Source organism: Elephantulus edwardii, unplaced genomic scaffold, assembly GCF_000299155.1.
Source record: "Elephantulus edwardii isolate Elephantulus edwardi_28Jun2011 unplaced genomic scaffold, EleEdw1.0 scaffold00017, whole genome shotgun sequence".
NCBI classification, from domain to species: Eukaryota; Metazoa; Chordata; class Mammalia; order Macroscelidea; family Macroscelididae; genus Elephantulus; species Elephantulus edwardii.
Genome location: NW_006399767.1, coordinates 23,648,946 through 23,674,425, shown reverse-complemented (window position 1 = coordinate 23,674,425; position 25,480 = coordinate 23,648,946). Strand labels below are relative to the sequence as shown.

Below are 25,480 nucleotides of genomic sequence, written 5' to 3'. Positions count from 1 at the left end.
AACAGGAAGATTATTTTTTAAAATAAAACAAACAAAACCTCTCTGCATATAAAAATTTAATTTCAGTAAAATCTTAAGTTAAAAAAACCCAACAAAACCCCCTGAAAATGGGGCCTTTCTCTTTCTAAGGAAAATTCCAGCTATCTTGGTGTTCACTACAGATTTCTTTTCTTCCTTGGGGGTGGGGGTGGATGGTCACTGCTTCTGCTTCCCCTTAATAAATTCTTTTCTTGATTATTACACATTATCATTCCCTACTTGACACCTCTTAGGAACTTTATTGTTGGATGCATTTTCCATTTGGCAAAAATTCAATGTGGCTTTGCGTGGGAGGTCTAAGTGTCAGAAACAGCAGTGTTGATGCTCTGGTTTTGAGGGAAAATATATATATAGACACATACACCCTTGGAAGAACAAATGTAGGAGACTGAAAGAGGGTGTGCACAGAGTTAAGCAGGCTGACAGACACTACTTCTTGGTTTTGAATTCCATGGCTGTCAGCCATCGAAGACTGCTGTGTAGGCCAGAATATCAATCCCTCCAGAAAGAAGTTCGGTTAGACTCCTGGACTGACGGAGTTCGGCTTCATTTTGTTCCAAGTGTAGGAAGGCAGACACACGTAAGGCAGTGCAATGTGCCTGAACATATATGCTCATTTCTGTAGATGCTCTGTCAACCTCAGCACTGAGGAGACAGACAAGGAGCATCCTCTTAAGTCATAAGATACATTTCCATATCCAACCCATCCAAGACCCCTTAGCTGATATTTCAAGACTAAAATGAAGTTTACATACAAGTCAGTCTAGTCCGTCTTTAGGGCCATTTTAGATGACCAAAGTCCCAGGTGTGCCCAGGCCGACAGCCACTCTAGCCAGAAGGATATGCCTTGATGATCTTCACATCATCCACTGGGCGGTCCTGAGAGTTTGTTTCCACCATTCCCACCCGATTCACCATTCCTATGCCCTGGCACACGCGGCCAAAAATGGTGTGTTTGCCATCAAGCCACTGGGTAGGAGCCAGGGTCAAAAAGAACTGGCTGCCATTGGTGTCTGGTCCTGCATTGGCCATTGCGAGAATTCCAGCTCCTGGTAAGAGAAAATGAAGAGAGGAGGGAGTATAGAGACTGAAGCTACTACAGCACCTTCAGAAATGAAAAGAAGCCAGGATTTTGTCCTGGCCTCTGTTATCGACCACCCAGACCCTGCCAACTTCCATTCACGGCAGCTCTCTACCTCTGCACAAAGGCTATCCCTGCATCCTCCTGATAATGTCCTCTTCTAGCTTCACTTACTGACTGTTTTCTGTCTCTAAAGATCTCTACTAGGGGAGCTCTGGTGGCCTAGTGGCAAGGAGCTGCAACTACAATCCCAGAGGAGAACGGTTCAAATCCACCAGATGCTCTGCCGGGGAAGGAGGGACAATCTCCTCCTGTACCAGTCAGATCTGATTTGACGGTACATGCACACAAAAATAATAAAATAAAAAAAAAGATCTCTACTAACCGCTAGGACCATTTCCGTACCTTCCCCAAGAACCCAAAAAGGTCTCCTGCTTCTCTGAGGGAGCTTTCAACAGCCAGCAGTTTATAACAGCAATATTCAACAAGTAGCCAGAGTCTAGAACATTCAGAACCACTTGGGACTTGGGGAGAGGCGCCACTTTCTCTAATCGGTCAGTGCTCTTTGTGGCGCCACAGCTGGGCAGCTGCTGGCACCCTGCCACGGTGTCAGACGTTGCATGCTGAACCACTGCCAAGACTGAGCTTTTAAAATCCATTTCCCCTTCCCACCCAGTCCAGCCAGATGATGCACTTACCCGTGAATTTCAAGTCTGGGTGAAGTTCATCTTCAAACTGCTTGCCGTAGATAGAAGCACCTCCTCGACCTAGCCAATGAGAAGATGAGAAATGAAAAGGCTGACCTCCCGATCTACCTCACAGCAAGGCCTGCAGCCCAAGGTCAAGATTTCAAAGAACAGAAAAACGGCGCAAGCTTGCCTCATCTCCTGCTAAGTACACTGTAACTCCACAATCTGCTGCTGGCAACACAATCAAACACTGACACAATACATTCAAATCACTGGTTTCGTTCCATTAAAATGCTTCTTTTCAAAATAAGCTCAGAATAGGATTCCCCCCCCAATTATTAAAATAATTCATGTTCCCTGTCAAAAATGTGGAAAACATAACATTATCAAAAGAATGTGAAAACCCCTATAATCTAACCATCTACAGGTAATCAGAAACCATGTTTGATGTATTAATTTGGAATTTTCTTCATTTCAAACACTTCTGTGAATATCTTCAAACTGCTTGCCATTTAGACAGGTATGTCCAAGTCCTAACCATGTGTCTTGTTATGTCATAGACAATGATACTTAATTAGCATTCTTTCCCTTAGATTTGCCTCTGAATCCTTACAGTACAGTTGAACACTATTTGCCATCCATAGCCTAAAAAATGGAAAAGAAAATTCATTTAAGTTAAAGAGATCAAGCTTAAAGAAAAATCAGGACAGCCGTAAGTGGCAATGTGGCAGAAAGGAATAATGTCATAGAAGGCAGAGTCGGCTGAGAGGAGAGAGAGAGTATGAGAAAATGAAGAGACGGGCTTGGGCATGATTCGTTAGCATCATCTTCATTTATGTGATGTTCTTAAGACCCTAGTGCTATGCTGGGCGCCCTAAGCACAGGCAGGCTTTGTGTTTAGAGAAAAGGTTTTCCCCACACAGAAAAATGATATCTTAGGAGATCATTTTCCTTGTCAGTGTTAGTCAGTTCTTAAAACCAACCAAACCACTGCCTTTCTGAAGTCATCATGTGTTGTTTGCTCTGTGAAACAGAATGCCATGTGATTAAGGCACTGTGCAAATACCATACAGAAGTCTGGTCTTCCCGTTTCTTTAAGAATCTTTTAACAAGCTTTAGGCTATATCAGTGATTATCAATGTGCTAAGAGGAATTAAGTTTTTTTAAAAAATTAAAATATCAAAATATATTTTTGAAAATGTAATGATTTCAAGCTGTTGTTGTTAGGTGCAACTGAGTCAGCTCCAAGTCACAGTGACACAATGAACAACAGATCTGAACCCTGTCCTATCCTGTGCCACCCTCACACTTCCTGATACACTAGAGTTCATCGCAGCAGTCACTGTGACAACCCACCTGTTTGAGGGTCTTCTTGTTAGTATTTATATAATCTAAGAAATATATATATATAAGTGATTGTAATAATTGGAATTGGTGGTGATGCTTTTATTAGGTACAACTCAGTCAGCTACAACTCATCGTGACACAATGAAGAACGGATCTTAACCCTGTCCTATCCTGTGCCCCTCCTAGCAACATGCCCTTAGTATGTGACGCGAAGACTCATCATTCTTGCCTCCAAAGAGCACTCTGGCTGCATCCTCTCCAAGACATATTTATTTGTTCTTTTGGCTGTCCGTGAGATGTTCAGTGCTTTTCTTCAACACCACAGCTTAAAGGAGTTAATTGTTCTTCTGTCATCCTTATTCACTGTAATCGGAAAAACCATGGCCTGAATCAGACACTTCTTAGTGCTCAAAATGACATCATTATTCCTCAAATATTTGGAGAGGTCCCTAACTGCAGACTTTCCCAGTGCAATACGTCTTCTAATTTCCTGAGTGCTAGTACCAAGCGTGTTAACTGTGGATCCAAATAAGATGAAGTTGCGGACAGTTTCAACCATTTTAAGAGTTCCTAATAAATTCACATTGTTAAATAAATCTATCAATCCCACTGTTTTTCTTTTCTTTTTTTGAGTGACTCAATTTTGTGTTTGGTCCTCAAGTCTTGTCATTAGCAATCTTCCCATATTTGATATGGTCCTTCTTGCATTTTCAGCAGCTTTGTGCTTCTGAGCAGAGCCAATCCTTTAATGGCTTGAAGAATTGTCTCTGTTTTTGAGGACTGTTAGGATTGTAAAGTGTGACATGTCTAAATTGTGAATAACAGCATTTACTGATTTTCTACCTTTGTGTTGCTTAATAACTTTTTGTTTTACCTCCAAATTGATAATTTCTCCTGCTTCTTTTGCTGTTGCTATCAGTAGCACTGGTTCTGCTGATTTTGGGAGCCATGATGCATTTGCACAGTATGATTTTCAAAAGAAAATTAAACAGAGATAATGACTGCTACAACACTCAAAAGACAATACACAATATATGAGACTGGATGCCACCACCTCCAAGTCCAAGCACATATTGTTAGAACATAAACTGTTTAGACAGAAAATTAGAGGCAGCCCCCAGGTTGCAAACAAGATCTATTCCCAATTAATTTCATCTCTACTAATTTGTCAAGGCTTTGAACAGGTTCTGCCTGGTCAAGGAAGCATCACTGGAACCAATTCGAATTTTCAAAGTTATGATGAACTGGAAAAATAGCCAGAATGAGGAAAATTACAGATTAAAGTCTTGCTAGAAATGTAGTCTCCCTCTTACAGAAGAAGGCCAGTGTATGCACTGTGTAGCAACCACAGTTCATGCCCTTTGACTTGGAGTAACCTGAAGCAGAGCCTCCCTACACAGAGGTGGTGGCTAACCAAAAGGTTTTGAAGGTTTGCTGTTCTCCTACTTCCCCAACAATATCCCAAACTCATCCATTAGCCTCCTGAAATGGCTCACTGTGCTTCTTCTAAATCCTATTCAAGGGTTCATCCCTTAATGTTCTCTCCTGGGTCCCTTGCTAAACTATAAACTGTTCCTATTGGTTTCATTGACCATGACCTGGTTTAAAGGGCAAGTAGGAACTGTCCATAATTTGACACACTGTGTGCTTAGTACATACATAAATAGGTATCTATTAGATTATCAAGACATATGTACCATATCATTAAATATACCTAGTTAGAACAACTAACTTTACATACAAGAGACATGTGTCTTTTGTGCAGCAAAGCAGCAGAATTCACTGTGTCCTGTTGTAGATTGAGATTTCTTCCTTTAGTTAGAACTTCCTGGGACCAGACATATATTCAGTCAAACATACCCGAATCGACATTATGTGGCACGTGACTTTACATCAGTTTCTACAAGTGAATCAAGTCAAAACCGCCTGGAACAAAATGAACAGCCGATTTATTTGCTGTTTTTGCTTGCCTGAAAAAAGCCTATGAGCAGGGAGCTGACTTCCCTTCACTGAAAGCTCCATGGCCACCCCCGGAGGTCCTTGGGAATTGCTAAGGTGTTTCCATGGTGAAAGGCCTTTGCTTTACCTTTTGGATGCTCTACCACCAGGGAACCTGTCACAGCTGATGCTCCAGGGCCCCATTTTCAGGAAGAAAACTGTTCTCATGCAAAAAAGAACGGGGGTGAATACTCACAAACCAGGAAACCTCCCACCTGCCCCAGGCTACCTATGCTTCTGGAAAATTACTGAATTATACCAAACTACGTAAAAAATTCATTCCAAAAATTCCAACAAGCCAGTATACTAGAAAATGGCTATTATGTAACCAGTGTTTCCTTTGACTTGGCCCCCTCTGCTGGGCCCTCCTGCAACCACTCAAAGTGAAGGTTTCTGCTTAAGGTTTCCCAGGGGCAGGGGCAGCACTAGGGCTGAAGCTGAGAGACTGAGCTTAGGGGCTGTGAAGTCAAACTCTACATGAGCTCAAGTGAGCAAGCGGAGGGCGGAGGGCTGAAGTGCAGCAGAGCATAGCTTCTGCAGGCCAAGTCTTCCAACTGTGATCCCTTCAATGTGAAGGCACTTGGGGCCTCAAAGTTTTGGCCTCTAGGAAATGAGCCATCATAGAAATTTCACAGCAAATAAGAAGTGGGTTAGGAAATAGACTGATGGAGTATCACCTAAGTTGGATTTTAGGAAACGAGATGAAAAGAAACGAGCATGCAGGCCCCTCTGGCTCACCAAGCGTAACCTGAATACAATTTTTGGGGGCTTTATAGACCATTTGCAGCTGGACAATGACTAGGGAGGAGAAAAAGAATCGATGCCTTTTAGCTGTGGTGTTGGAGAAGAATACTGAATATACCCATGGACTGCTAAGAAAACTGGAGAGAGTGAAGCCAGGCTACTTCTTGGAGGCAAGAATTCTGATGCTTCATCTGACATACTTCAGACACGTTGCCAGGAGGGACCAGTCCTTGGAGAGGGATGTCATGCTTGGGAGGGTGCAGCACAAGAAAGGAAGACCTTTGATGAGATGGATTGATTCAGTGCCTGGGGTAATGGGGGTAGGTGTGTCAGAGACAATAAGTTTGGCACAGGATAGAGCAGGTTTCAGGGCTATTGTACATAGGGCGGCTATGAGTTGCAAGCTACTCAATAGCAAATAACATCATAGACCATTTATTTACTCATAATATGTTATGTTTTCATAACCTAATACAACTCAGGAGGGTTTGCAGCAAAAAAGACAAAGAGTTCTAATCAAAACATCCCTTTGAGCATATGGAATAAGGGAGGGGGGTAGGGTGACAAGGAATGACTGAAGAGTTCTCTGGCACAGAGCACATGTCACAGCCTGTCAATGATCAGTTATAAAGATGATAATCTGGAAGCTTTGCATTCTCAAATTGCAGTGTGCATTCTTCACAAATATAATGAGGGGCACAAACTGTTTTCTAAGCTCTGTACTCTCCAGCTTATTCCACTCTTTTATCTTCTCTTTAAAAACCATTTACTCAATGTATATATCAAGCATATAAAAAAACCAGAAACAATATGATAAATAACTGTGATTTTGTATCCCATCACAAAATAAAAGTACTGTAAATATAGTTGAAAAGCTCAACACCTCTCCCATTTTCTCAAATGATTAACAACTGTTTCATCACATTTTTCCCCCTGAGGTAACCAGATTCTGACTGGAAGGTGCCATCGTATGCATTTTCCTTTTTATTTGTATGTACAGTTGTTTGACATGTTCTTAATGGTATCAGACTCTATGTATACGTTGTAATAATCATTTTCATACAGTGTCCTCACACACACAAGTGCACTTGCCCTTGGGGGAATATACCTAGAGGTAGACACGCAGGGTCATCATTTAGAATATTTCACCTTTACCAGATTTTTCCAAATGGCTTGCCAAAGAGGTTGAACTAATGTACATACCATTACAGGGCTCTTGTTCACACTTCAGGCTTTCCTGACATTTGCTAGTCTAAGAGGTGTCAGATCTCATGTGGTGGTTTTAACCTGCCCTTCCCTGATCTTGTGCATAATTTCACATTTACTACCTAATTAGCATTCCTCCTCTGTAAATAGCCACTTTTCTTATTGAGTGGTTGACATTTTCCTCTTTGTATGAATATTCTGGATCCTAACCCTTGTCAGTTAATGTTTTACAAATACATTCTCCCAGTCCACTCTTTGTACTCTTACCTTATTAAATTTTAATGTAGCTGAAAGGTCTTAATTTTTCTTTTAAGATTATATTTTGTTTTACATACAAAGAGATATATATAATTTTTTGTCCCTTATTCCCAAGACCTTTGCCTCCTCTGATGATGGTAGAAACTCCTCCAAGATAAGTTGGAGAAATGCCTACGATGTACAGAGGGATCTTTTAGACAAAGATTACCACACTTGGCACTCCTTGTCCTTACCACCCCCATGCTGCGGTCACAGCTGATAGAACTACTGACTAATACCCAGCGACAGGTGGGTCAGGGATCCATAGAGAGGCCCACGTAAGGGCTCTTCCCAATAGGAGCACCCCTACCAGAGGGCACCTGACTCAACCAATCAAAGCGTCTGTTTTGGCAAGAAAGGCTCTAACAAACAACAAAACCGAAAACCCAAAGCCAAGCTCACTGCCATTCCCTCTGGACTGCTTTTGTGCTAACAATGAGGCTCACTGGTTCACTGTATTCATAGCTTACTCAAATGCCACCAGATCAGAGGCTTTCCCTAATCACACTATCCAAAATAGTACCTCCTTCATTCTCTAGCAGAGGGTGATTCTGCTCCCCTTCCCTCCCCCAGGAACATTAGGCAATGTCTGTGATAGTTCTGGGTGTCACAACTGGGGGATCTAGTGGATAAATACCAGTGATGTTGCTAAATATCTTACAGCCCACTACTGTTGCTGGTTACTATGAGCTGATTCCAAGTCCTAAGAACCTATGAGAGCAGAGCAGACCACTCCATATGGTTTTCAAGGCTGTGGTCTTTCAGGAGCATACTGTCAGGTCTATCTTCCAAGATTCCCCTGGTTGGGCTTAAAACTGTGGACCTTTTAGCTAACAGTAGAATACTTAACCTCTTGGACCAGAGAGTTCTGGTGGCATAGTTATAAGGAGTTGTACTACCAACCCAAAGGCATGCTTTTCAAATCCACCAGGTGCTCCACAAGGGAAAGATAGGCAGGCTCTTCCCATGTGATCTACTGCCTCTGCAAATCTGCTGGAGGGTCAGTGATGAGTCAGTTCATAGCAACATAACATAATTGTACATAACAACAATAACCATCACTTGAACCATCCAAGAACTCTTTACAGTGAATCAGATAGCCCTCCACAACAAGGATTATCCAGTTCAAAATGGCTATAATGCCATAGAAACCAGTTTGCTATTTCCTTAGAAAGATGAGAATAGAAATATCATTTGACCCAGCAATCTCACTATAAGGTATAGATCCCAAGATACATGAAGAAAAGCACAAACTAACATACATATATCTATACTTACTGTAGCGTTATTTACAACAGGCAAGAGCTGGGAACAACCCAAGTGTTCACCACAGACTAGTGGCTAAAGAAATTCCTGTCCATTAACACAATGAAGTATTAAGCATCACTAAAAAAATCAGCAAGAATTCATGAAATACTATACAATACGGATGAATCTACCACAAACCATGAGTAAGAGAAGACAGTTACAAAGAGACAATTATGGTGTAAGACAATTATAAAAAGCTAGGGAGAGCATTTGAGCACTCAGCTGCTAACCAAAAGATCAGTGGTTTGAACTCATCAGCCACTCTGAGGGAGAAGAAGTCAGCTTTCGTCAAGAATTATGGTCCTGGAACCCTGTGGGGCAGTTCTACTCTCTCCTGCAGAGCTGCTCAGTCAGAATCGAATACACTCTAAAGTGGGGTTTTTTCCCCTGGTTTTATTGAATCTGCTTCTAACAATCATAGTTTCACAACTAAAAGAACAGTAACTACTTCCCTGATTGAGTCACCTCGCCATTTGATATTCTGATCATGTCTGTCGTGAATGTGTTCATTCATTCAAGCTCCCGTCTCAAGGGTGGAAAACGAGAACAGCTGTGACTTCATGAGGCCGGGGGATATGCTCCAGTGCACAAACATGGAGGACCTCAAATAGCAGACACACACCACTCACTACAAGCACCACCAAGGATACAGGCTGAGAAGACAGGCTTTACCAAAGGCAGTCCGGACATGAGTTTTCAAGTGATCTCTGAAACTAAAAGACAGGACTTTTCTGAGCAGTGTCTGAGGGAGGAAGAACAACTGAACCAGAGATTTATGCAGTGGGTAAACGAGAAAGAAATTAATTTAAAGAAACTGAAAGAGAGCTACAGGGAAAAATAGAGCTCCTGAAAAAGAGTCCATCAAGAAGAGACAATTAAGTTTGAAGAATAGAGGAGATAGCTGGATGAAGAAATAACTGAATTTTATAAAATGAAAGAGGCTTCTGAATCACTGCAGGCCCAGGTGAAAAAGAACAAGGAGCAGAGGAAGTAGCCCTCTTCTCTCCTCCCCTCTTATCCCTTCTAGTACAGAGCCCACAACTCTGGGTTCCAGCTTCCTGTAAGAGGAGAAATGTCTCCATAGCAATTAAATTCCTTTGGAAGCTTTATACTTTTTGAAAATAGATTTGCTTATTATGCACCTTTTCCAAACTACAATGTGACTGCCTGGAGGGTAGATACCTGGTACCTCTATCTCTGCACTTTAGCTAAAAGCTACTCTAACATTATCGTCTCATTGTCAGGTGCCATCGAGTACGACTCATACTGACCCTGTGAACAGCAGATCTGAATCCTGTCCTATCCTGTGCCATCTTTACACTTCCTGACACACTAGAACCCACTGCTGGTTGAGGGTCTTCCTCTCCTTCACCGACCCTCCACTCTTCCAGCATTATGTTCCTCTCCAAGGAATAGCCCCTCCTTGCAATATGCCTTAAGTATGTGAGGCAAAGCCTCATCATCCTTGCCTCCAAAGAGGACTCCAGCTGCACTCTCTCCAGACATAGTTGCTTCTACTTCTGGCAGTCCACGGATGTTCAGTGCTTTTCTCCAACACTACAACTCAAAAGATATCAATTCTCCTATCATCCTTACTCACTGTCCAGCTCTCAGATGTATTGCAAGACATTGGAAAAACCATGGCCTGAATCAGACACACCTTAGTCTTCAAACTGACTGACATCATTATTCCTCAATACTATTGTGAGGTCCCTAACTGCAGACTTTGCCAGTACAATATGTCTCCTGATTTCCTGATGGCTGGTACCAAGGGTGTTACTTGTGAATCCAAGTAAGATGAATCTGTTGAGAGTTTCAGTCTCTTCTCTATCCACCATGATGTTTCCTATCATTCAAGTGTTAAAAATCTTTGTTTTGTGTAATCCATACTGAAGGCTGCATTCCTTGATCTTTTACAAGTGCTTCAAGTCCTCCTCATTTCAGCAAGCAAGGTTATTGACATACTCAAGTTACTGTTTTATCTCTCCAACTAGAATGAAAGATACATAGAAGGCTTTCTTATTTACTGTGGTAGTCAATTATTTCCCAAATGAAAAAGAAATAAATGATTAAAAAAAAGCTAAAGAAAGGTGGACATATAGATAGAATCAATCTTGGAGGGACAATAAAAATGGGAAGGGAGGAGAGAGAAGTAAAACTTAATAAATAGATAAGGTAGGTGAAGGGAAAGGACATATACAATAAGGGACTAAGTTATACATTATAATAAGTTAATTACATTGATCAACATCAATTAATGTTATAAAACAAAATGTGTATGAATGATGTGTAAAAAACCAACATGACTTGCAAACTTTCACACACACGCGCGCAAATTGGTCATAATGCCACGGTTGAGAAAACCTGCTCTATCCCCTTATTTTTTCCATAGGATTTGTCATCACCTGACAGGATATACTGCATACCTTCTTTGTTTATTTTATCTCTCCGACAAGAATGAAGGATGCATAGAAGGCTTTTTTATTTACTGTGATAGTCCCTGGGTGGTGCAAACAATGAATGCACTCAGCTGCAAACTGAAAGACTGGAGGGTCAAGTCCACCCAGAAAAGCATGGTGAACTACTTAAAAAAATCAGCCACTGAAAACCTTTTGGAGAGTTCTACTCTGACATGCAGGAGACTACCATAAGTTGCAGCTGACTCAATGGCAACTTGTTTTTATTGTAACTCTAGACTTCTTGGCTGAAAGCAGAATATCAGGGGAATGTCTGTGTTTTACTGACTATGAAAAGGTATCTTGTGTGGATCACAACAAACTGTGGCTAACCTTGAGAAGAATGGGAATCCCAGAACAACTGACTGTGCAGATCTTAAACCTATAATTGGACCAAGAATCAGTCAGAACAGAACAAGAAAACACTGCATGTTTCAAAATCAGGAAGGGCGTGAGTCAGAAATGCATCCTGTCTCTATCTTTTCAATCTATATGCAGAACAGATCATTTAGGAGGTTGGGCTTTATGAGGAGGAATGTGGCATCAACAACGTACATTATGCAGATGACACAAACTTGCTTGCTGAAACTAAAGAGGACCTGAAGCATCTGCTGCACAAGGTCAAGGACTGTAGTTTTCAATACAGATTAAGCTCAACATCAAGAAAACAAAGATTCTCATCCTGGGCCAGTTGGCAGAACCATGACAGAGAAGAGATTGAGGTTGTTAACATTTTCAGTTTGCTCAGCTCCTTAATCAACACTCTTGGTATCAGCAGTTAAGAAATCAAAAGGCAAACTGCATTAGGAAAGCCTGCGAGCAGGGACCACTCCAAAGTGCTAAAGAGTAATGATGTCAGTCTAGGGACTAAGGTGCACCTAATTCAGGTCATAGTCTTTGCAAGTACTTGCCATGTTTCAGAGAGCTGGACAATGACCAAGGATGACAGAAGAATAATCAATGCCTTTGAATTATGGTGCCTGAGAAGAGCACCATACCATGGACTGCCAAGAGAGCAAACAGATCTGTCTTGGAGAGGGTGAAACCAAGTTTCTCCTTGGAGGCAAGGATTTTGAAGATCTGTCTCACATATTTTGAGTATGTGGCCTGGAGGGACCAGTCCTTGGAGAAGGACATCATGCTTGGAAGGGTGGAGGGACAGTGCAGAAGAGGAAGACCTTGAATGAGATGGATTGGTACAGTATCCAGGGTAATGGAGGTAGTATGTCAGAGTCGGTGAGACTGTCTCAGGGCAGGGCAGTGTTCAGAGCTGTTGTACACAGGGTCGCTATAAGTCACAGGTGACTCAATGGCATATAACAACAGCACTCCGAATAATACCTGAAGTGTGATAAATATTAATTAAATGACCTGCCAACCAAAAATAAATGATAAATAACCACAAATACTTTCTGAACTCTTATTCTGTTCAAGCCTGTGCTGACCACTTTTCAAACATCAGCACATTTACTACTGATGTAGTACTGAATGAAGACAAATCATACTTGGCAGAGGGTCAGCAAGAATGAAGACAATCATTAAGAAGCTGGAGACAGTGACTGCAACAGTGGGCTTAAGCACAGCACAGATTGTGAGGATGGCACAGTACTCACAGGATAGAGCTGACACAGTGGCATCTGACATCAAGAGCTGGCTCCAACTCATAGCAACCCTTTGTTCTTTTGTAGAAATGAGCAAAAAGAGGCAATCTGAACTCACCAAGCAGCTCCATGGGAGGAAGACCTGAGAACCGCTCCATAAAGACTGCAGCCCAGAAAACCCTACGGGCAGTTCTACTCTGTCACACGAGGTCACTATGAGTTACAGCAGACTCAGCAGGCACCTCACAAAAAAATGAAATCTGAACGCTGCTAGCTGGAAGTCTCAGTTAACTAACTGGCTCTATCTTAACCTCACTCTTGGACTTAGTTCCTACGATCCTTTGCCTTCTATCCCAAACTGCTCCTTTACTGCAAAGATGCACCGGCTTTGCCTTCTATCCCAAACTGCTCCTTTACTGCAAAGATGCACCGATCTTGTTGTTAGGCGTCACTGAGTCAGTTCCAGGTCGGCAACCCAGCGTACACCAGAAGGAAACACTGCTTGACCCTGTGCCATCCTCACAATCTTGCTGTGTGTGAGTCCACTGTTGCACCTGCTGGGCCAGTCCATCTCCTTGACAGTCTTCCTCTTTTTCACTGACTACTCCACTTTACCAAGTATGATGTCTTTCTCCAGAGACTGGCCTCTTCTGGTAACAGGCTCAGTACGTGAGCCAGTCTCACTTTTCTCACTTCTGGCCACACTTCTTCTAAGACAGACCTTGTGTGTGTGTTTTGTTCTTTTGGCAGTCCATAGTGTAGAGTCAATGTTCTTTGCCAACACCAAAATTCAAAGGTATCAATTCTTCTTCAGCCTTCCTTATTCATTGTCTTTCACATGTATACGAGGCAAGTGAAAATACACGGCTTAGGAGGATAACTATTAAAATGTATATAAAATTCCAAAGGGGGAAAGAGGAGGGAATAGAAGGGCTGAGAGAAAAGGGGGGTAAACCACAAGGTTGCAGAGTTTGGTGGGCAGAGGGAAGGGGTTACATAATTAGGAAAGATACAGTGGGGACCTGAAAAATGGGATTGGCCATAGAGCAACGGTGACTGGTTTTATAAAATGCAATGCATGAGAAGAATAATTTGAAACACAATGTGAATAAAGGAACACATAAAACAAAATTTATATGAATGAAACACAAGTGTATATGAATTTTATATGCAAACCAACACAAAATTTAAAAAACAAAACAAAAAACAACAAAACCACCACCACAGAACATGGCTTGGGGCAGATGCACTTTAAAGAACATCCTGGCTCTTTAACACTTTTAAGTAGGTTCTCAGCAGCAGATTTTCCCATTGCAAAAAAGATTGTTTGATTTCTTGACTGCTGTCTCATGGATATTGATTGTGGATCCAAGCAAAGTGAAATCTTTGATAGGGTAGAAATCACATCTTATTCTTTTCTCATGAAGTGGAGTTATGGCCAAGTTTTGTCATTGTGTTAGAGCCAGTCTAACCAACACCACCTGACAGCTGGGTGGTAGGTTCTCATCAATCCCTTCATGCCTGTAACTCTTGTCTCCACTCTGTGTTTATTCTTCCTAGATTCAAAATGCCATTCTCTCAGCCTCCAAGAATTAAGTGTCTACATTTACCTCAAGGCCTAGCTCAAAATAAACCTCCTTTCCACTGTAATCCCACTCCATTATGCCTTCTTCTTTATTATGAACTGTTTCAATCTGTATTATACACAAAATCCAGTCATACCACATTTGCATTTTAAAAAATTGCTTCATATAGCAAGTATCTAGTCTGTTGGCACAGCTGGGAGTTCTGCAAAAATATTATAATGCCTTGGCTTCTAAGTACTCTTCACAAGCCTTAGAATAGTGGAGGATACTCAGCAGATGCTAGCCAACAGTCATCAAATGAACAAAATTCACAACAGGCGGGCTGTTCAATATCTTAAATTTCAGGCATTCCCGGGGCTAACCAGAGAAAACAGGAAATCAAATGAGAGTGAGACACAGAATAATCAGCATATAATTAATCACTGCAATCCCAGCAGCCGGTGAGCACTATGAGCCTAAGTGTAGCACAGAAAGAACTAAAGGAGAGCTTGACAGCATGCCCATGTCTTTTAGGCAAGAGAGAAAGGAGATAAAAGATAAGAGAAACCAGATAAAAGACATTTAGAGAGCTAAGAAAAGAACATAGAGTTACTATTTAAAAACCAAAATCACACTGTTTAAAGAATCCATTTCAATTCTTAGTGACCTTATAACCACAGTAGAACTCCCTGTACAGTTTTCAGGCCTGTAAATCTTTATAAAAACCGACTATCTCATATTTCTCCGGTGGAGTGGACAGTGAGTCTGAATTGTTAATTTTTTTGGTTAGCAGCTGAATTCATTTAGTCACTACACCATCAAGAATCCTTACTACAATAAAAGGAAGAAGAATGACTTAAAAATGAAATAGGCATCAAAGGGTATTTGAATTGCGAAAAGATCTGGCAAAGTGGTAACAGAGACAAACTATAGAGAGAATGGGTCCAGAGCAGTCCGAATAAGATGGCTAGGGATGAGAATCATGATAGACAGGGAAGAGATTGAGATTGTTAACTGGCTCCACAATCAACACTTGGTACCAGCAGCTAGGAAATCAAAAGACATTGCAATGAAAAAATCTGCTGTCAGGGACCTCTACTTTTCCATTATTGAAGAGCAATGGTGTCAATCTAGAGATTAAGGTGCGTCTGATCCAGGCTATGTTCTTTGCAATTACTTGATGCAATTGCATCAGAGAGCTGGACAATGACTAAGGATGGTAGAAGAAGAATTGATGTCTTTGAGTTGTAGTGCTGAAAAAAGAGTACTGAATATATCAGAGATCGCTAAGAGAACAAACAGGTTCGTTCTGGAGAGGGTGAAACTAGACTGCTCCTTGGAGGCTAGGATTTTGAAGCTCCGTCTGATATACTCGGGGCATAATTGCAAGGAGGGACCAGTTCTTAGCATGGGGCAGCACAAGAGAGGAAAACCCTGGATGAGATGGATTGACTCAGTGACTGGGGTAATGAGGGTAGAGATAGTGAAACTGGCTCAAGATAGAGTGAGGTTCAGAGCTGTTGCACATACGGTTGCTATGAGTTGGAATCAACTGGAAGGCAAACAACAACAGAGATAAAAATGGTACATCTCCCGCACAGACATCTCTTCTGAGGGTCACATTGAGCTGCTGCTGCTTTGAGGGAAGTCTTTAGAAATCACCACCATGGCGGAAGGCATTAAGACCAAAATCAAGAACTACCGAACTGCCCCTTTTGATAGCCGCTTTCCCAACCAGAACCAAACCAAGAACTGCTGGCAAAACTACCTGGATTTCCACCGCTGCGAGAAGGCAATGACTGCCAAAGGTGGTGATGTCTCCTGGTGTGAATGGTATCGGCGCGTATACAAGTCCCTCTGCCCCCTGTCCTGGGTGTCAGCCTGGGATGACCGCAGGGCAGAAGGCACATTCCCTGGGAAGATCTGAACTGGCCCACCTTACCTCTCTGCCGGAATCTTAAATTGTGACTTAACTAATAATAAAGACTTACTGGAAAAATGAAAAAAAAAAAAAAGGTACATCTACTTGAAGAGCCCAGGATGACACATACTGCCCATCTGAGTATGTTTAGCAAAGAATTTGTTATCCAGGGCACTGAACCTGTTCATTCCAGTTCTAACTCCAGCTGAAAAACATGCCTTTTCACCTCGGATACATTGAAGTAGAATTTGCACCTTAATAACCTGGGCATCCTATGCAAATGTAGATTCTGATTCAGTGTATCTAAGGTGAAATGGCAAATTCTTTTCTTTTTTTAATTTGGTGTACCATCAAATCAGATCTGACTGGCACAGGAGGAAATTGCTCCTCCTTCTCCAGGACAGCAACTGGTGGATTCAAGCCACACAGCTTTGGGATTGCAGTGCAGCTTAAAAGGCAAATTCTTTAGAGCACATCAAACGAGACTGAACAAATTCAAAGCCTGGTTGTTATTTTATCACCAAGCAGACCAGAATCAGACCAGACTAGTCCAGGAGGCTGACCTCCCATTTGCTGCCTACTACAAACTGGCCAGTCCTCTTAGCTCAATTTATTCATTGTACTTAGGACTAGATGCAATTATCTGGGAATCTTCTGAGTGATTCAATTTCATTAAAATTATATCATGGAAATGTGACATTATGAAGTATGGTGAACTGCCTGAAGAAATGCAGAAACTCCACCACAAGCGACTCACATTTGGGTTACTTCCAATTCTTGAATACCAATCATAGACTTTCTCAGTTCACTGGTGTTATAAATTAAGAATTTTTAGAAACGAGATAGAGAAAGAGGAAAACAGGATAGAAGGACACAGAAGGATAAGATTCTTTGAAATAAAGAAAAGTTGAAAAGTAGCATTAGACTCTACTTTTCCTAATACCTGAAGAAGGGAAAAAAACCCTGCAAATTAAAAAGTAAAAAATTTACCAACATTAACCAAACAAAATTAGGGTAAGTAAACATGTTATAAAAATTCTGAAGAGTCAGTAAAAACAAACAAATAACAAAAAACCCAACACAAAAAACAAAACAAAAAACCCCTGGAAGATGCTGCCCACACTGCCTGGAAGTAGTAATCGGAAAAGGAGTGGGACCCTAAACATTTTCTGATGCTGTTCACATTGCAGCACAGTTTCTTACCACTAGGCCACTAGAGCTCATGTTTTTGATTCTCTTCAGTTTTGAGAAGCTAACAGAGCAACAACACATCTGAACCATGTTCACCACCTCTGATATACACAAGCCCATTGTCACTGATCCACATCATTGAGGATGTTTTCTTCCTCTAATTCTCCAACTTTCCCAGCATGATGTCTTTTTTTCAAGGACCAGCCCCTCCAAACAACATGCCCAAAGTAAGTAGGCAGCCCTAAAAATACTAAGGAATAGTCCTTGAGAGAAGGCAGCTCCCATTCCCAGGTGCTCAAGAGTGACCGGTGAGGCTACCTTCTGAAACATTGGGTCAAATGAGGAGATTCTTAGAGCCTGGGTTAGGGGAGAGGAACACTCATGGTGGGGGGAGGGGACCCTGGGACAGGGCTTTTAATGGAGTCTTTGGAGACAGGGAAGAGGCTAATTCTTCTCCAGGAGGCTTACTGAGCATAGTGCTCTCCTTCTTACCCTCTCTTTTAAAACTTGAGTGAAAAGGACAGACAGCAGCCTAGCATTTCAGTAAGACAGCCAGTCTCAGATACCTGGGAAGTATATCAACAAAAACCCACTTACAGTGTGAATGAGCAAATAAGGATGGGACAATATACATGCTGCCATTCTTGTTAGGTGCCACTGAGTAAAGTACAACCCACAGTGACCCTAAGAACAACACATCTGAACCCTGTCCTATCCTGTGCCCTCCTTATTATCTCTGATATACCCAAGCCCACTGTTAGAGTCACTGCGTTGATTCATGTTATTGAAAGTCTTCCTCTCTCTTTTTTGACCCTCCACCTTTTCCTTGCATGATGCCTTTTGCAAGGACTAGACCATCCTAACAACCCCAAGTATGTGAGACAAAGCTTTGCCATCCTTGCCTCCAAAAAGCACTCTGGTTGCACTTTCTGCAAAACTTATTTGTTTGTTCTTTTGGCAGCCCTTGGGATAGGCAGTACTCTTCTCCAACACCACAAGTCAAAGGCATTCATTCTTCTTCTGTCATCCTTGCTCAATGCCCAGCTTTCAGATGTAAAGCAACTGACTGAAAAGATCATAGCCTGAAACAGGTACACATGGGAAAGAAAAAGAAATGGCACAAAATATAATACAGACATAACAGAACACAAAAACAAAGGATGTAAAGTGAGAGAAGGAAAAGAAAAAATACCTCAGGAACTTGGTCTGGGAGAAAAGAGAGCCAAGAGGTAGTTTGTCCATGGTTGTCTCGAGCTTCACATGAATTCAGCAGAAATAAGAATCCAATAAAACAAGAGCTCACTGAAGAAAAAGAAACCAATGGAATTTGGCGTAAAGACTGCAGAGCTAAGGAAACAAACTGAAAACAAGATGGCACAAATTTAGTGCTAATACAGAAAAAAAGAACACCAACAACCAAAAGAGATGTGACTGAAAATTAAAGATGGCACAGAGCAACGGTCTGAGATGATTCCAGTGGATGCTGGGAGAAAAGGAAAACACCCATCTCACTCAGTCAAGGGAAATGTGGCAGATATGGAAGACAAAGCTGCAGAAAAAAAGGATAACTGACTTCCTCAAAACACACATTCTACCAAAGAGGACAGAAAAAATATTCAGAAAATGTAAGAGGAAAAAACTTCTTCCTGAATTAAAAGGGGTAAAAACTGGCCTTAGAATTCTTCAAAGCCACAGATAAATCGATGATTATATAAAAAGAAATGGAGAGTCATGAAAAAGATAAAAGATACAAAGGAAAGAATGTGGCCCTAGAAGAGTATACCCAGTTATGTTTGTGTCGAGTACAAAGGTAACAGGGACACATTTTCAACGTTAAAACATTAAAAAACACATCCCTTCAGTCTGGGAGTACATATGCTGTCTAGGTGAGCACAGAACCCACCACAATGCAGAATCCATACTGTAGCTAAAACAATTAGGAGTGCAGAATAAAGAAGAAATTATAAACTCTGACCAAAAATAAAACGAATAGCAAAAAGGAAGTGGAGCAGCAACAACAACAAGCCCCTACGCTGTTCAAGGGTCAACTAAGTATTTCCCTCAGAACCGCATTTATATCTTCTTTTCCATTAAAAATAAACAAAAGGGGGGGGGAATTGGAGTGGAGGAAGGGAAGCTACGAATGGGCAGAAATTTAAATACTAATTCCTCATCTTTCACAGCAGAAAATTAATTTGTCTGTTACACATAAGCAAAACAGTATTCATGATATAGCCTATTCTCTCTGAAATTACTTCTATCTAGCTAGTTCTATCCCTCCTTTTATTTAGATATGGAATAGAAAACTGTCTAGAATGATGGCAGCCAAAAGTCAACATCAGATGGAGATATGAAGCACAAAGGCGCCCGGAAAAAAAAAGAAACAACCGTTATTATCCATCAGCACCTACCAGTTTTATAAGTACGTCCCATCCAAACGCCCACCATTCTATCTTCATCCAGGCCTTTCCTAAAATTCCATATCCGGCCTATTCAACATCAATACTTGATTATCCAAACAAGTATTTAAAAGATAACATGTCCAAAACCAATAAAAATTTTTCTTTTCTTCCAAAAACTATGAAAGCATTCTTGACCACTTCTTTCTTTCACATCCCACATCCAATCTGAAAGCAAATCCCATGAGATCCATGTTCTTAGCACTTGATTATCCCACCAAATCCAACCATTTATTCTAGAATGGAGATCACTGTTATATGCCATGGAGTTGGAACAAACTCATGTCTGACTCTCCAGTGGGCTTTCACAAGCTGTCAATCACACAAAAGGAGGCTGCCCATCTTTCTCCATAGGTTATTAGGATCCCTGAAAAATTAATACAATCAGACAAATATTAATTCCTTTTAGTGAGCAATACCTGGAAGTTATGAGTCTAGGGTTCAGAGATGATTTCTGGTCAGTATTACATGAACACACTTAGCAGCGAAGAGAAAGGTAGCGGTTCAAATCCACCCAGAACTGTCTTTCAATCAGCCACTGAAAACTCTGTGGAGCACATTCTACAGTGACACTAATGGTGTCACCATGAATGGGAACAGACTTCATGACAACTAGCACTGGTATGTGGAAAGGGGTACAGGCTGATGAGTACAGGAACAACAGTCACCAACCCAGTCCCTGCTAAGTACATAAGAACACTCTGGCTGCTTTATCCACCAGTTATGACAGAGTGAGAGCTCAGAAACGAAATGTCAGCTTAACTGTACCTGTCCCTGTGGGGTCACCTCCCTGGATCATGAAGTCTTTGATGATCCTGTGAAATTTGGTGCCATTGTAATAACCCCGCCGGGCCAACTCAGCAAAGTTCTTACAGGTCTTCGGAGCATGCTTCCAGTACAGCTCCAGCACAATGATCCCCATGCTGTAGGGGGAGAGAAGGGCACAGCTCCTGTTAGTAACAAAACTACAGGAGACAAGAATACCATAGGATGACTCCAGAGATGTTCATTTTCAAGCTTACAAAATGTAAAATATAGCAACCACTGGATTTCATGCTAAGCAAACGAAAACAACCAATTATAATGAATATAAACAGAAAGATCATCTTTGAGTAAGACACATAGTTTTTGGTATTGCTTTTAAATAGACACAAATGAAGGCAGCTCAATATCCTAATAACTGACATAGAAATCATTGGTCATTAGCCACTAAACTGGGGGCTGGATGGTAATCCCATGGGATTTTAAAATAATAAGGCCATTAGGGAGCTCTGGTGGCCTAGTGGCAAGAAGCTGCACTGCAATCCAGAGGTGGTTGTTGTTGTTGTTATGTGCCCTCGAGTCACTTGCGACTCATAGCAACCCTATGTACAACAGCCCTAAACTGCTCTGTCCTGTGCCAATTGCACTGTCTCCACCACTCCCATCCCGATTATTCCAGTCACTGAATCAATCCACCTCATAGAAGGCCTTCCCCTCCTGAGCCGTCCCTCCACACTCCAAAGCATGATGTCCTTCTCCAAGGACGGGTCTCTCCTCACAACTTGTCCAAAGTATTTTAGACGGAGCCTCAGAATCCTTGCCTCCAAGGAGCACCCGGTTTAACCCTTTCCAGGACAAATCTGTTTGTTTTCCTAGCAGTCCATGGTATTCTCAATACTCTTCTCCAGCACCACAGCTCAAAGGCATCAATTCTCCTTCTATCCTCTTTGGTCATTGTCCAACTCTCTGATGCATAGCAAGTGATTGCGAAGACCATGGCCTGTATCAGACGCACCTTAGTCTCCAGAGAGACACCATTGCTCTTCAGTATTTTGGAGAGGTCCCTAACAGCCGACTTTCCCATGGCAATGAGTCTTTTAATTTTCTGGCTACTGGTGCCAAGAGTATTGACTGTGGAGCCAAGCAAACTAAAGCTGTATACAATCTCAATCTCTTCACCATCCATCCTGATGCTGCCAATTGATCCAGTGGTGAGAATCTTTGTCTTCTTGACATTGAGCCTCAATCCATATTGGAGGCTGCAGTCCTTGACCCTCTGCAGCAGGTGTTTCAGGTCCTCTTCAGTTTCAGCAAGCAGGGTTGTGTCATCTGCATAATGCAGATTGTTGATAAATCGTCCACCAATCGTGACCCCACATTTCTCCTCATAGAGCCCAGCCTCCTGGACAATCTGTTCTGCATATAGGTTGAAAAGGTATGGAGATAGGATGCATCCCTGGTGTACGCCCTTCCCAATTTTGAACCATGCAGTGTTCCCTTGCTCTGTTCTGACGACTGCCTCCTGGTCCAAGTATAGGTTTTGCATTAGCATGATCAAGTGTTCTGGGATTCCCATTCTTCTCAGAGCCAGCCACAGTTTGTTATGATCCACACAGTCAAATGCCTTTGCATAGTCAATGAAACACAGATAGACATTCTGCTGGTATTCTCTGCTTTCAGGTAAGATCCATCTAACATCAGCTACAATATCCCTAGTACCACGACCCCTTCTAAACCCAGCCTGGACTTCTGGTAGTTCTCTGCTGATGTGCTGTTCCAGTCGTTTTTGGATAATCTTCAGTAAAATCTTGCTTGCATGTGAAATCAGTGAGATTGTTCTATAGTTTCCACACTCTGTTGGGTCACCTTTCTTTGGGATAGAAACAAATATAGATCTCTTCCAATCAGTTGGCCAAGTGATTACAGTTCAAATCTACCAGATGCTCTGCTGGAGAAGGAGGGGCAATCTCCTCCTGTACCAGTAAGACCCAATTTGACGGTACAAACACACACAAAAAAAATAAAACTGAAAAGAAATTTAAAAAAAAAAATAATAAGGCCATTAAAACATCAGGAGTTCATATTTACTCATATATGCATACATTTCTGGGTTAGGGTAGGCACTGAGTACACTAGAGACAGGCATCAGAGGCATCTTCTTGAGTCTTCCTCTTTATTCACGACTCCCTACCAAGCATGAATTTTTTTTCTCCAGTCCCTTTCTTTTATTTTTTCGGTCTCTTTCCTAGTATAAGTAAGCAAGTTCTGGTGACCTAGTGGTAAGGAGTGGCATGGCCAGCCCGAAGGCATACATTTCAAATCCACTAGCTACTCCATGGGAGAAAGATGGGCTGTCTACTCCCATGCACTGTACTGCTTCTGAAAATCCACTGGAGGGTCAGTTATCAGTTAGTTCTGAGTGGAAGGTAAATAACAACACAGTATAACCAAATCAAACTGCCACTGAGATGCTTCCAACTTATGATGACCTTCCATTGGACTTCTGAGGCTGTAAATCTTACAGGAGCAAATTGCTTCATTTTTCTCCTGAGACGCTGCTGGAAGATCTGGATTGCTGACCTAACATCCAATGATACTATGATAGGGTTTTGTTCTGTTGTATTTTGGGGTCACTGTGAGACCGAGCAGATTTGACAGCACCTAACAACAACAAAAACATACTAGGTGAAAGCACAAATTATAACCAGGCTGACTGTACGACTCTTTTTTGTTTAAAAAGAAACCAAACACAACCAACTTTAGAGACATATATGTATACAGAAAAAGATATGAAATCAAACTATTAACACTGCTTATACACTTCTATTTGGATTTTATGTTTTTGTTTTGTAATAAAAATATATTTTGCCAGCACCATTTGAAGAGGCTATCATTTCCCCATTTGACAGGTTTTATTTCCTTGTCGAGTATCAGTTGACCATAGACAGCTGGGTCTATTTATAGGTTCTCAATTCTGTTCCACTGGTCTATGTGCCTGTCACTGTATTAGTACCATGCTGTTTAGGGGACTACTGCTGTGTAGTAGGTTTTGAGGTCAGGAAGTGCTATGCCTCCCACTTCATTTTTGTTTACAGCAGTGTTATTCACCATCGCAACAACATGGAAACAACACAGATGTCCAACTACAAACATGGATTGAGAAGCTGTGGTACATACGTTCTACTATGCAGCATGCAGGAGCAATGATTTTGTAAATTACGACCTAATGTTGGAAGGACTTGGAGAGTATTTTGTCCCATAAGGACAAAACCATTATTGTAGAATGAGGAAGATCCAAGGTGGAGAGGGGAACAGAGGGGTGAGGATGGGCCAGGAGGGGGGGTGTTAGCCAAAGGATTGCACAGTTTGATGGGAGTGAAGGAAATGGGAAAGATCTTGTGTGAAAAACAATGTATTTGAACTTTGTAAACAAAAACTGTATAAACATTTTTTTAAATATGTTAATTGGGGATTTCAGTATTAATTTTCAAGTTAGGGCCTGAAAGAATGAAAATTTTGCCATATAAGAACTTAAGGAAGATGGCCAGCCAAGAAGAACCCCATGTACAAATTACATTCTCAGAGGGACTGAGAATGCTGTACTAGTGTGGAACACTGCTCAGTTAAGAACAGAAAGCATAGATCATGGTTGGGCCCCAGCTGCTGACACACGAATAGCACATGGAACAGGTGAAAAAAATCATCTTGAATAGCAAATTCTCTCTCACTGCCATCAAATCTGAACCAATTTATAGCTGATCCTTCAGCAAGTTTTCAGATCTTTCTTGAGGGTGGATTTGAACTGGCCTTTAAATCAGCAGCAAAATTCCCTTCTGACTAGGCCACCAGAGCTTTCACCATGGTCAACGTAGGACATATAAACTTTAAACTGTAACAGCAAGAAGACACTTAAAAGTTTTTGTACAGGATCTCATGTCCTACTCTGGAAAGCTCACGATGAGTTTTTCCCAAAGCAGCTAGCATGCGAGGCTGTCTGACGGTCAGGGTTCCCAAAGACATTTCCCCTTTGCTATGTGACTTCGGTCAGGCCATTTAACCTGTAATTCCTGGCATTTCTTCCGCTAACATATAAGGGGATAGAGCTGACTGATGGGCTACAATTAAACTAAAGGTACACACATCAGGAGCATGGACTAGTTCCTTGGTGTTTAACCGTATTGTTGACCACTCTATGATACTAGGGGGTAGGTGGCGGGGGGAAGTGCTTTTCCCTGTGTTCTTACACTAGCTGTAGGACTTCTCACGTAATTAATTACACGCCTGTCTCTTTCAGTACACTGTGAGTTCTGAAGGGCGGGACGGTGTGCAGTTCATCCACCTACGTGTACTCCAATCCAGAATCCACGCGTGCTGAATGAATGAACGGAGTGCACAAAGGAAGGGCAGTCATGACGCTGTCCCCGAGGTCTCAGCGTGAGTGGGTGCGGAGCGCGGGTGCGGGCTCTGGGGGGCCCCACTCCGCCCTCAAGCCGCCCCCCGGCCGCCGCTCCACGTGGAGTCTGGGTACCCGGGGGAGCCCCGAGAACCGAACCCCTTGGTGCGGCAAGGGCTCCGTATCGCCTCCGTTGGCCCAGCCCCAGGGACCCGAAACCCCTCACCTGGTCTCCAAGTATACGTTGGGCGGCTGCCAGGAGTCTGGGGGGATGGCCGCCATAGCAAAACCTGGGAGACCCTTCTCTAGCAACAGCTACTTCCGGTGCCGATTGACCGGGAACCGGCGGCTGCCTCACACACTTCCGGTCCTTGCCTTTCAACTTGGGGTGCCTGGATTGTGGCGGTTGGGAGGAAGATGAGA

At 42.1% G+C, this 25,480-nt stretch overlaps 1 protein-coding gene and 1 pseudogene across 1 annotated transcript; one reads left to right on the top strand and one right to left on the bottom strand.

Moving 5' to 3' along the window:
• Positions 1–867: 867 nt before the first annotated feature.
• On the bottom strand, positions 868–25,339 carry PPIL1 (peptidylprolyl isomerase (cyclophilin)-like 1). The gene is made up of 4 exons (XM_006882031.1): positions 25,284–25,339; positions 20,671–20,825; positions 1,819–1,887; positions 868–1,088 (listed from the first exon to the last, which is right to left on the bottom strand). The coding sequence occupies exons 1-4, from the start codon at positions 25,337–25,339 to the stop codon at positions 868–870; spliced, it is 501 nt and encodes a 166-aa protein (XP_006882093.1).
• LOC102870881 lies at positions 15,998–16,258 on the top strand (annotated as a pseudogene).
• Positions 25,340–25,480: the final 141 nt, after the last annotated feature.